The sequence below is a fragment of the Triticum aestivum genome, chromosome 7B, assembly GCF_018294505.1.
Source record: "Triticum aestivum cultivar Chinese Spring chromosome 7B, IWGSC CS RefSeq v2.1, whole genome shotgun sequence".
NCBI lineage: Eukaryota > Viridiplantae > Streptophyta > Magnoliopsida > Poales > Poaceae > Triticum > Triticum aestivum.
Genome location: NC_057813.1, coordinates 113,450,156 through 113,463,154, shown reverse-complemented (window position 1 = coordinate 113,463,154; position 12,999 = coordinate 113,450,156). Strand labels below are relative to the sequence as shown.

The following is a 12,999-nucleotide window of genomic DNA, read 5'->3' as shown; positions in this document are numbered from 1 at the left end:
GTTCCATCATAATACATTAGCCCATGTGACAATTACACCATGGACAACCACTGGAGCAGGATGTTCCACGGTTGGAGTATGAGTCCAATTAAATCTCTTCTGAACATCATATTTGGCGGAAATGGTTTCATTGCCGTGGCGATAGTACCACCCTTGTGACGCACAATATGGTATAGAGCCGGATATTGTTCCTGGAGTGTGGCACTTTCTAGGCACTTGTCCTCCTAAATCCTAATTTTTGAGTCGTCCTTAATCGAGAATGATTCATAGCAGAAGAAATATTCTTCGTGGCCATTAGACCCGCTCAAAAGTAGGAATCTCCAGGCTTCCAATATACTTGGGATACCGCCTTGAAACACACTTGTTTTCTCCTTAGAAGGGTTTGCCAGACACCATCTTCCGTCAGTAATTTAAACAACCATTTGCCGAAGAGGGCCCTGTTCTTAACCTCATGGTCATGAATGCTGAGCCCGCCTTGATCTTTGAGACCGCAAATTACAATCCATTTAGCCAGTCGATATTTCACTACAACCTACAACTTCTCTTATTCCCTAGGTGAGGCGTTTGGCTGCCTCCCAGCGTCTAAGCATCACCTAGACTTCGCATTTTTCTAACAGAGCCAAAAATGCACCTAGGAAGCTATATGTCCTTTGCTCTGTTTCCTCACGGTGAATTGAGGATCAATGCTACGACTTCCTTCTTTAGCATTTTCATTAACTTTGTGGCAGTAGCTAGCATGGTAGCACATGTCTCGTTCTTCCTAGGTAAAGCCATCATGGCTTGCTTTATTAACATAAATCACACTTACACCGTTAGTAAGAATTACAAGTAAGCAACTAGGGGATCGTCGTCTGATAATGTCGTCCATATAGCAGTGCTCGTCTCGTTATTAGTTATGCTCAAAGTTTGGAGACGTGCGTGACACTTGCCCTACGGAAAAAATATACTACTCCGTAGTAGAACAAGTATATACAAGTAAAGACAACCAGGGAACGCCATGCATGGGCGAGGCAGGATGAGCGCGGTGGAGTATTCAGCGATTCCCATCCGAGCACCGCAATTAATCCACAAGCAGCCGTACCAAGAACAGTCCTCTCTCTATATTTTGGGCCTGTTCGCGTTGCGTGTGTGGGCATGAAGGGGACAGTTGGGATCAACTCGATCCAAGGACCAAAAACACAAGCAGAATTTTCGCATTCTTCCCACAACTAATAATAAGAACCAAAATGTGGACCCTGGGGAAAAGCCGGGCACAGCGAGAGAGAGAGAGTGAAGGTGCACCTTTTTTTTATTAGCTTATACTCCCAAGCAGTCCCCCATCATCTCTCGAGAGGGGAGGGGGTATAAATTTCGGGCAAGTGTGGCGCTCTCATTCGATGGTGGCCTCGCCTCTCACGGCCATACGGAGAGATCACACACGGGAAAGAAAGAGAGTCCAGCATCAAGCTAAGCCAGCGAGCTAGAGCTTAGCGCCAGTTCTCCAGTACTCTCGATCGGCGTCTCCCTTTCCGCTCCCTGCCACTGAATCTCATCTCCGGCTGCTCGTGCCGGCGGCGGCAAATGGAGGAGCAGCTGAGCCCGGTGGCCGTGACGCACCTGCTGCAGCACACGCTCCGGAGCCTCTGCACCAGCGACGCCTCGCAGTGGGTCTACGCCGTCTTCTGGCGCATCCTCCCCCGCAACTACCCTCCCCCCAAGTAAGCCCTGCCTTCTCCTCCCCTTCCTTCCTTCCATCCATCAATCTTCATCACGCGCCTGTAAACCAAACCATGGCCGCCACCGCCATCAATCAACGTCCTGATGCCGCCCTGCACTCTCTTTGGCGATTGCTAATCTCTTTCTCGCTCTGTCTGTTTGTTTGAGCAGATGGGATCTCCCAGGTGTGGCGTATGACAGGACCAGAGGAAACAGGAGGAACTGGTACGCGCATCACATACACACGCAGACCACCCCAAATCTTTTACCGTCGTCTGGGACTTAGGGTTTTGGTTTCTTGCACCCAGGATCCTGGCGTGGGAGGACGGGTTCTGCAACTTCGCGGCCACCACCTCTGCAGCCGCCTGCGGCCAAGAGGGGGCAGGAGCCGCCGCAGCTGCGTACGCGGACTGCGAGGCTGCCGCCGCCGCAGCAGCGCAGGAGGCTAAGCAGGGCCTGGGCCTGGGCCTGCAGCCTGAGCTCTTCTTCAAGATGTCCCACGACATCTACAACTACGGCGAAGGGTCAGTACTCCCCACGATTAACTGGCTTATGATCAGATTAGGTAGATAAGCAGGCGATCGGCCGGTCACCGGTCACCGGTGCTGCTGGATGATGGTTAACTTAACTAACCAGGCTACCTCTCTTTTCTTGGTCGCTTGCCTGCAGGTTGATAGGGAAAGTGGCGGCGGACCACAGCCACAAGTGGATCTTCAAGGAGCCCCCGGAGCAGGAGATCAGCCTCATCTCCTCCTGGAACAACCCCGCCGACTCCGTAAGCTGCTCCTCCGTCCCCCCAAACATTCGCCGCCAGCTTACTGAGCTAATGCAATCCTTAACTGACCATCCTCCATGACCATGAAATTAAAATTATTGACCCGGTGCAGCAACCGAGGACATGGGAGGCTCAGTTCCAGTCTGGAATCCAGGTACGCCTTGACAAATCGCAATCGCCGCCGGCCTTTTTGATCAAAAGCTCTCTGCCTGCCTGCTCCATCATCCTCTGCCCCTTGATGCCTTCTCTGCTGCCGCATCGTTTCCCGCGCCGCATGCAGCTAGCTCAGCTGAAAGCTGAAAGCTGAAAGCTGATGCTGCCATCGTAGCATAGATAGCATTACTGGTTTCTTTCGTTTCCTATTTCTTTCTCTCATTCTTGTGTGGCGCGTGCAGACCATCGTGCTGATCGCCGTCAGGGAGGGCGTCGTGCAGCTCGGCTCCATGAAAAAGGTGCGCCCCCCTACTAGCTGGATTAGCCCGTGTGTTTATAGCCCACTGCGTGCTCGCTGGTCTTATTCTACCGGGCTTTAATGGAGTCTCTCCCGAGAACGGAAGCCAACATGTGGCGCACGCGCGACCGTGCAGCGCTGCTACTAGTGGTAGCGGCAGTGGCTTTAATTGATAGTAGTATTTGGTCGCACGAGTGAGTGAGTGGTTGTGTAATGATGATGTGATGCTGCTTGCTTGCTGGTTTGATCGATGGATCGTGGTCGTGCAGGTGGCGGAGGACCTGAGCTACGTGGTGACGCTGCGCCGCAAGTTCGGGTACCTGGAGAGCATCCCGGGCGTGCTGCTGCCGCACCCGTCGTCGGCCGGCGTGTTCCCGATGGCGGACGTGGCCGCCGCGGGCTGGCCGGGCATGATGCCGCCGCCGGACATGTACGTCGACCCCTACGTGCCCGGGCCGGCGCCCATGCACATCATGCCGTCCATGAGCAGCCTCGAGGCGCTGCTCTCCAAGCTGCCGTCCGTGGTGCCGGCGCCCCCGCAGCCGCCGGGGTCCATGCCGGGCGTGGCGCCTCCCTCGGACGCCGCGGCCAAGGAGGAGGCTGAGGAGGACTACGCCCACTGCCACGCCATGGACATGTCGTCCGTGCCGAGCAACGGCGGCGAGAGCACGAGCACGAGCGCCGCCGCCGCCACCGCCATGTCGTCCTACTTCCTCGACGTGGGCGGCAAGCCCAGCGAGGCCGGGTTCTAGGCCATCCATGGTCGTCGTCGTCGTCGTTATTCTAGTAGCTAGTGTAAAATCAATTAATCGATCATATTATTCCCACGATCAACCATCCCACGCCAAACGACCAGGGACTAGTTAACCGCAAATCATTGGCACAGTGTCTGATTATATCGTCGTACTAGTTCCGTCGGACTTGATCTGGCCGTACGTACTACTACAATGTAACAGCTACGAAGTAGCGGTGTGCATGCATGATTGGATTTGTCCATCGCATTTACACATGCTTGTTATGAGATGAGAGATGCATGACACCTGAGGGAGCAAGGACACGGCAATGGCCGGCGTGCCCCAATCGGACCGTCGTCCTTCCCCTTCCCCGTCGCGATCCGATGGAAGCGCGTTCCTTTGACTACTCCTTTCCCGCCGGGGCCCAGGTGCCTCCTCTCCGGCCAACTAATGCACGTCCGATACGACCAATCTCAACTCCTCGAGCTTAGTAGCTAGGTACGGACCATGGAGTACGTACTATCTTTGATCCTTGTGCTCGGGATCGGGTGAAATTTTAACGAAGATTTTAATGGTGGAGGCGCGGTCATAAAGTCATAACTGAGCACAGTGCCATGGAGCTTTATGCATGAAGGAGCTGTAAGAAAAATTTCGAGGCCGGCGGTCTTCGCTCGTCTGCCGAGAACTATTTGTGGGTTCCTGAGTCGTTCAAGCGGCGGCAGAGGCGGCGTGCCCCACCGTCCCGGCGGCAACAGTGTCGCACAACACAATTATCAGTGCCGGAAGAGGACGTACGCGGGAGCGATGGAATGATAGTTGCGCGCCGGCCTTGAGCGAGGAAATGCATGCAGTGCACTGCAGGCGAGCAACAGCGGCGCTGCTGTCCGCTTCCTCCCTGCCACTAACGGATCCCGCGGCGCTGTCGACGGCGGCCGCCGCGGCTGGCTGGCTGGCGCCGAGACTGTAGACGGCTCAGAGGGTGGGTGTGGGGGCGCGGAGGAGGGGTATGTATTCAAGCTGCTTCAGATTCAGTCAATCGTTGGTCCCGGACGTCGGGGCGGGGCCGGGAACAACCTAATCTGCGCCGGGGACCCACGCCGCCATCATCACCTGACTGCGATTGCTTGCCATTGCCATTGCCGGGGGCGGGGGGCGGCTCGCAGCTTATGATTCGGCAGGAGCGTTCTGTCGAGGCGTGAGTGGTGCGTGCGGCGCACACGCGGAGCGCGCGCGCACGCGCGTACTGTCTTCGGCATTGGCATGGCATTCTGCGTGAACTTGCAGGTACGATGAGAGTTGACTACAGCCCGTGTACGTACGTGCTCGAGGCCGCACGGCATGCCGTCGTAGTCGTGCGGGTCGCATGATCAGATCGCGGTGGCGTCACAAATAGCCTGCCCACGCAATGCGATCGGCAGCGCCAGCGCGCGAGCTGGACCGGATCCGCTGCGTTCACGCGGCACCGGCACCGCCGCGTCAGTGCCTTTGCCACTGCATTCCTGATCATCAAACAGCCCCGCCACTGTGCGGCATTCACGGCGCTCCTCTAGGGCGGCGTCCACAGACGCTGCACCTACGTCTGGCAGCGATCGGCGTCTGTGCATGCGGCCACGTACGGCGTCGATCGGGCCGGCCGGCCGGCCACCGCTATCGGGACAGGCTCGACGCGCGCATGCCACGGATCGACCGACTCGGTCGTGGCGGCGGGCGGCGGCGGTACGTAGCGGGGCGCGAACGACGTGCGTCCACGCACGTAGCGGCGCCGCGCGGTGGTCCTTGGTACGGACAGGCACAGCTAGCTACGGATGCATGTGGACCGGCGTCTCGGCGTCGAGCAAATGATTTGCCGGAGAGTCGGTTTCCGTGAGGTTGCGGTGCCCGGTCGATCAGGTGGGCGGTGGCGACGGGCTGGTTGGCGTCCAGGGGATGGATCCGACGAGACGACGCCAGCAATCATTGGGTAGTTTGGCCTCGATTTGTCCAAGCCAAGCCAGGGGACGTGGCCCGAAGTTGGCGGGGTACAGAGCGAGAGTTCGCGCGCAGTGGCTGGAAGCCTCCCCTTCAGAGCATCTCCAACAGCCGCGCTATGCGCCGCGCGCAAAAAACCTGTTTGCCGCGCGCGCTTTGGCTGGTTTAACGCGGCCGCGAGCGCTGGCTCCAGCAGCCGCGCTACAATGCAGCGCGCAAAAATACAGCGCGCGCGACTCGCCGGGCGCGCGCGACTTAGCCACAAAATGAGTTTGAAACAATTATCAAAATGTAATGAACATGTAAAATTTGTCACAAACATCTTCCAATCAAGTTCATGCCCACAAGTTCGAGTATGAAACCGAGTTGGGTGTGGGGCTTCTCTTGCCGTCATCACTTGATGCATCATCCTCCTCATCATCATCATCCACCTCAATTTTTCGCTTGCGTTTGTTGCTCAAATGCAAATCATCCAAACCATCACGCTTCTTCCATTTCTCATCATCCTTTAACACTTCATAGCAATGAGACAAGGTAAAGACCTTCCTTTCTTGATCTTCCCCTTCTTGGTTGTCCTCGTCTCTTCTTTGGACAAGTTAGCACTTCGGACACCAAAAACAAGTATGAGATGAACATATATGAGATGCCACTTACTCTATCATCCTCATTTGTGCCACTTGGGTTAATCTTGTCAACTCCCTTTTGTGCGGCCGCCCACTTTTGACAATCCGAGTTGATTGTGGACCATCGGGACCGAAGTGATCTCTCGGAGCGGTCAATTTCACTCATGTTGTGATCATCAAAGTATTCTTTCATTCACCCCCAATACGCATCTCTACTTTGATCACCTCCAATGGATGGATCCCTCGACACTTGCAAATAAGTATTGCATAGTAACTTGTCATCGTTGGTGCTGTAATTGCCCGCTCTTCCTTTCGGCGCGTCAACAATGCCCTCACCCTCCTCGTCCACCTCAAACTCATGGTCTTCCAAATGGATGTCATTGGTTTGAGACCAGTGCGAATTGTTGGACCCAACACCCATAGTTGACATGTATGCATCATCATTGAGACTACAAATTTTTCTGAACAATGCAAATATGCTATCTATATGTGATGATGCATTGAAAAAACAAGAAGAAAATAAAAGTTGGAATTTTTTTCACCTTGGGGGCATTTCGTCGAACACGTGGTGCATGTCGGTGGCCGGCTCAATGAGTGAGCTCGCCGGCGCTTCGGTAGCCGCCGCGGCCGTCGAACGCCCTGCAAGCTTCTTTCCCCTCGCCTTCGTGCCGCCGGAGCCATCCACCGCCTTGTTTTTCTTCGCCGAAGTTTTGCCCTTCTTCGGCCGCGCCGCATTGGGGAGCTTCGACGGTGCGACGACGGCACGGGACAGCGCCGCTCGGCGGAGCTCCGGCGGTGGCGACGCCAACGCTCCCCGCGCTAGGGTTTCCGGCGGTGACGGCGGCTGCGGCGGCGACGGCAGCGGGGGGGGGGGTCGCTGCTGTACAGCGGGGTGAGCGGGGTGCCGGTGTGCGCGTCCATGGGTGGCAGGGCGCCGGCGCCGGCGCGCGCGGGGCGTAGGAGGAGGAGAGGAGAGAGTGCGGCGCGAGCGGTCGAGTGTGCTGCGCGCTGTAGCAGGCGCCCGAAATACACCGCGCGTGGCAGTGTTTCTGACAGCGCGCCCAACTCGTTATAGCGCGCGCGCCGTTTTTGCGGGCCCGCTGGAGCGACCCGCCGCGTTGCGCGCGCGCTAAAACCGACTAATTTGCGGCGCGGCGCTAGTTTAGCGCGGCTGTTGGAGATGCTCTCAAGAATTTTCATATAGTACTTGTAAATGCGTTGTACGTGTAATCTTAATCCGGCTTGAAGAGAGTACAACTGAATTTTCTTTAGAAAAGTAGCATAGAAAATAGTTTGTCTAAGCACCATCAGCGACAGGTCCATCTCTTCTTCAAATGGGTTGAAAATTGTACTAATCTAACGTAGTTAATGGTATATGCAAGTGACCAGGGGAGGAGGCACATACTTGTCCTCAGGCAGCTAAAAGAGAAATCCAAAAAACTAAGCACAATCCATTGAAAATCAGCACAACTGATCCACTACCCAACTGCTACCAAAAGTTCCATATCAGTGTGTAACCTAGTTGTTTCATAGCGCACGTTGATAAGCTTAATAACTGTTGAATGTGTGCACACAAGGCTACTTTTAGTTCAGTTTAGGAAGTGTGATTTGGGTTCAGTTTTTAGTGCATACATGCTGCTTTTCTGTTCAGTGAAACGTGAATCAATCTTCTTCGGAAGAAATGAAGAAAGCAGAGATGAAAGACCTCTGGCCCGACAACTGCATGTTTGATGGCGGTGTGTCCCCTGATGGCAGCGCTGAAGACCTAGGCCCGACGGAGAGGGGCGGGCAGGCAGTCCAGGCAGTGTCCATGATGGTCCGACGGCTCGGTGCCAACGGACGACCATGCGGCGTCCCTGACAGGTCCGACGGCGATGGGCGGTCCAGGCGGCGCCTCCGACGTGCCCCTGTCGGTCGGCCAGGCGGTCTAGGCGTTGTCCCGACAGCCAGCGTCCTTGAAGTTGCGTCGGCGTCGCTACGCCGAGGCCACGCAAAGGCGATGAGTAGAGGCGGCACAAAGATGTGAGAGGTGGCGTCCTTGAAGCTGTTGTGGGCTGAGGCGATGGGGGCGGCGTGCGTCGCTGAAGCGAGGTGATGGGGCGGCGCTATGGGACAGTTTGCTGTGGCAGTTTCCTTTCGTGCGAAGGGGTACGTAAGGAAGGGGATCGCATGATGATTCGCTGTGGCAGTTTCCTTTTGTGTCAAAGGGTACGTAAGGAAGGGGATCGCACGACGGTTTGCTGTGGCAGTTTCCTTTCGTGTGAAAGGGTACGTAAGGAAGGGGATCGCACGACGGTTCGGTGTGGCAGTTTCTTTTCGTGTGAAAGGGTACGTAAGGAAGGGGATCGCATGACGGTTCGCTGTGGCAGTTTCCTTTCGTGTGAAAGGGTACATAAGGAAGGGGATGGCACGACGGTTCGTTGTGGCAGTTTCCTTTCGTGTGAAAGGATACGTAAGAAAGGGGATTGCATGACGGTTCGCCATGGCAGTTTCCTTTCGTGTGAAAGGGTACGCAAGGAAGGGGATCGGGGAGAGAAAGGATTGATTAGCAGTAAACGCGTTTAGCACTAAACGTGCTTAGTTGCTCACCAATAGGACAATAAGGACTGTCGGATTAACAGTAATGGATGGCCAAGATCTATTGAATCTGCCCCACTGGATCTTTTTATATTGATATATATTTATTCTCTTTTTTTAAATTTATATGGGATAAAATCCTTTCTACCAAGTGGTCAGCTTGCAGGTAAGCCATCAGCAAAAAATTACAATCAATGATAAACAATTATTTGTAAGATTTTTTTAGAACACTTTGTATTTTGGCGTGAGAGAACCCTTTGGTTTATAAGAATGGATTCATGTTCCTATGTAGAATTTTTATATACTCTTTATGTTTCAAAGAAAAATAAACATTAGTCTAGACTCAGTGAAAAAATATCCTGCGATGTGAACCAAATGACATCTCTTTTTCTATTCCTACTCATAGAATTTAACATACATGTCATCTCATTTTCTATAAGTTTCATATTCCTATGATAATTCTAGTAAATTGATAAGTGTCACACGTGTGACACGAACACATGGCAACTCCAAACATTTTTTATGACAAGTTTAGTGACATGAGGATGACAATTTTAGTTATCAAGCATGAGAACTTTTTTTGATGGCAAGTTTCAGTTTTTTTGGGGTATGTTTTTTCTTTTTGGATGACAACTTTAGTTTTAAAAAATGCCAGGACCGGATTATCATTTGGGTAATTTTATCCTATGAACCAAAGGAGACCTCAGTTTCGTACCGCTTGATCGCTGTTAGATTATTAGCCATCGGAACGAAGCCGAAGGTGAGAGCATTTGCCGATGGACTCTTTCTTTTGATCCAGTATTTGGCGATGGCCCTTTTTTGTGGGAAAGCATCTGGCGACGACCTGATGGGGAGCACTCGTCGAAGAAAGGCAATTCATATTTTAGGAATAAGTTCTAACATAATACAAACATAGATGCTCATACATATACACATACACTCACTTCTATGAAGACACGCATATCCTACCCTTATGTGCACCTCCGAGAGACTAAGAGGACACATCATGTTGGGACTTGGGATTGGCAAAGTCGCCACAAATGCCTCATATGCACATTGTCTAAATCCAAAAGTAAAAACAGAAAAATACTAGCATCGATGTTAAGTCTAAAACTTGAATTCTGATAGGCCGAAGATACCACTATCCTAATCATTCAACCATAAGTTGGTCCATTTTTTGAGGGCAACTGATTTCTCGCTTTTAGGGAAGGGGGAATAATTTGTTGCTAGACCTCTCAAACACTAGTGCTTACCATGAACCGGAATGCGTGCCACGTTCCAAGGCTAGACGAATCGCGTCCTTGTTTTTGTCGTGACCATTGTGCTCAGTGTTCAATATTTAGAACTATAGGGAGCAACTGGGCTTACCCCTTGTGGGAGACTTTTTTTATGACATGGGAGGATGCATTTGGATCGGGCGACACATGAAGTGCTTCTGCGTGGCACTTTTTTTAATGGGCTTTAATGTCTTTCTTTACCATTGGAACACAAAGCTTTGCTTGGCAAAATCATATGGCACCGTTTGACTTGCTTTCAAAGCTTTTAGCCTGGACGTGGCACTAAATCTCCATCTCAACTAAAGAAAAATAGTACTCCCTCGGTTCGTAAATACATGTCTTTTTAGAGATTTTAATATAAACTACATACAAAGCAAAATGAATGAAGGTACACTCTAAAATACATCTCTATATATATTTATATGTAGTTTATATTAAAATATTTAAATAGACTTATATTTAGGAACGGAGGGAGTAGAAGGTAATAGAGAAGTGGCGAGTCACACCCCCGCGCACATGTCGTGTGATGGACGCTTCCTCTAAATTTTGTTTTTTCTATTTTTCTGTACGAGCTTTTGGGTTTCAGATTGACTTTTTCAGTTTTTCAGTTTTCACTCGGTTTTTCCAAGGTTTCGTGAAAATAATGCACTGAGCTTTTGAAACATTTTGAATAGACAAATATCTGAAAGATGAAAGTGTCCTCTGCAAGTGGTACCGGGGAATTAGAAACCAACTGCAGCCTGAAGTCCTGAACTGGGCACGCTCATTGTAGCGAGCCGATTCACTAGAGCAAACTAGTGCACTATAATGAAGCACCGTAACAAGCCGTTGACGGTAGCGAATCAGAGCACTGTAGCTAGCTATTTTTTATCGACTATTTTTAAATTTGTTTGTTTAATAAAAAAATTGATCTTGCCCTAAATCTCTACTCTTATAAAAAACAGAATTGGTGATGATGGTGTGCCTGCCATCCTGCAATATAAGCCGTCCCATTTATATCTGACGGATAGGAAGGAAAAATAGAAATTTTGCAAAAAGATACCCACACCCACTCAACATTTGCAAATAAGGCCTTCCCTCGTTCATCTTTTTCTCCCACGAGATAAACTACTCATACAAATGCATCTTGATGTTCCGTGCAACGCATGGACATCTTACTAGTATAAGAACATTCTTGAAAGAACGTGAACATTATTACAAAAGCGAACATTTTTGCAAAAAATGATCATTATTTGAAAATCTCAAAAGAATTGTTTTATAAAGGGAGAATTTAATGAAAATATGACCAAATTTTGAAATTCTGGTTTCTTTTTAAAAAAACGTCAGATTTTAAAATTTGATTTACAAATCATGAACATTTTGCAAACAGGGAAACAAGTTTTCGAAAGGTGAATATATTTTGGAGATCCAAATTTTAATATTTTTTTCATAATTTTTTTGAACTTTCTTTAAGAAGATTTTTTTAGAAAACTTAGACTATGTAGACAAAAAACCTTTCTGGAATATTCCTGAAACTAAGATTCTGTAGGGCATGGGTCTGTCCATTTACCGGTCGCTCAGCCGCTTGCCTCTGTAAAATATCGATTGATGTTCTTGGACTTTTCGGATGATGTGGTCTTTTCAGAGGGGCATGCACTGGTTGCTCCACTTCCAAATTGATAAGTTTTGCGGAAATCTCGCTGTTTCGCACAAGAGATCCAGCGATCGTTCGGATTGAGCTGGCCCGTTTAGGCGTTTTCAGCTTTCCCAGTTTTGGGAACCTTCTCGAGGTTCCCAGCCGATTGTCGAAAATTTCTAGAAGGTTCTTGCACCGACTTTTTTAGCTATATCTTTTCCTTTTTCCTGTTTCTTTTTCCTTTTCTCTCCTTTTTTTATTTTTATGTTTATTTTATTTACTTTTTTATTACTTTGTTTCTTTCTTTCCTTTTTTATTTTCTTCCATTTTCATTTTTCAAATAATTTTAGAAAATTAAAAAATGTTCGGATTTCTAAAAAGACAAAAATGTTCTTGTTTTTCAAATTTTGTTCAGAAATTTTTAAAAAAATACGTGGAAGTTCAAAAATTGTATTCTACTTTTCAAAACATGTACAAAATTAAAAAATGATTTTTCAAAAACGTTTCCATTTTCGTTTTAAAATTGTTTGTGTTTTCAAATTTTGTCTTCCATTTTCATTTTTTTTGTTTTCAAATATTGCTTCTCGAAATTCAATATATCTTTGTCTTTTTAAAAAATGCTCCGGATTTTCAAATAGTTGTTCCTATGTTTTCGAAATTAAATATTTTTCTTATATCTTCCCACGTTCAAATTTTGTTCTATAAATCAAAAAATGTCCGTGTATTTCAAATATTTATTCTCATGTTTAAATTTTGTTCTTTATTTCAAAGTTTTGTTCTATAAATTTAAAAATGTTTGCGATATTCAAATTCTGTTTACACGTATAATTTTTTGCGTGTTCGTCCTTTTCCATCTATGAGCCCTGTGGACCGGCCTAATTTGTAGGCAGCCCCGCCGCCTCTATGTCAGGTTCCTATATGATGCAAAATGTGTTGTATAGGAGGTCACAAGTTGTTTTCAAAAAACAAAAAGGAGGTCCCAAGTTTTGCCCACTGCTAGCAGTATCACACGGTCGGACCGACCCATCAAGCATCACCAAGTGTTTATGTTGGAGGAAGGTTCCGGAGCACCTCAGCCCATTTTGGGAAGCTTCCGGGCAAATTGTTTTTTTTCTATTTTTTATTTATTTTTCCTTTTTTTGCTTCCATGTTACATTTTAAATTCATAAATGTTATTTGAATTTTGTTAAAATCTTTTGGTTTCACCAATTTATTTTGGATTTATTAAGTTTTTGAATTTGTAACGTTGTTTGATTTTCTAGAATGTTTCTTTAATTCACATGA

At 49.0% G+C, this 12,999-nt stretch overlaps 1 protein-coding gene across 1 annotated transcript; it reads left to right on the top strand.

Annotated features, from left to right (window-relative positions):
- Positions 1 to 1,325: 1,325 nt before the first annotated feature.
- On the top strand, positions 1,326 to 3,926 carry LOC123156971 (protein RICE SALT SENSITIVE 3). Its single transcript, XM_044575177.1, has 7 exons — positions 1,326 to 1,697; positions 1,867 to 1,920; positions 2,004 to 2,219; positions 2,365 to 2,470; positions 2,583 to 2,624; positions 2,866 to 2,922; positions 3,191 to 3,926. The coding sequence occupies exons 1-7, from the start codon at positions 1,561 to 1,563 to the stop codon at positions 3,671 to 3,673; spliced, it is 1,095 nt and encodes a 364-aa protein (XP_044431112.1). The 5' UTR covers positions 1,326 to 1,560; the 3' UTR covers positions 3,674 to 3,926.
- The last annotated feature ends 9,073 nt before the right edge of the window (positions 3,927 to 12,999 follow it).

Excerpts from the sequence above, each read along its gene's own strand:
- LOC123156971 (XM_044575177.1), top strand. The coding sequence starts at position 1,561 with ATGGAGGAGCAGCTGAGCCCGGTGGCCGTGACGCACCTGCTGCAGCAC. Across the intron at positions 1,698-1,866 it reads CGCAACTACCCTCCCCCCAA|ATGGGATCTCCCAGGTGTGG; the intron begins GTAAGCCCTGCC and ends TTGTTTGAGCAG. Across the intron at positions 2,220-2,364 it reads ATCTACAACTACGGCGAAGG|GTTGATAGGGAAAGTGGCGG; the intron begins GTCAGTACTCCC and ends GCTTGCCTGCAG.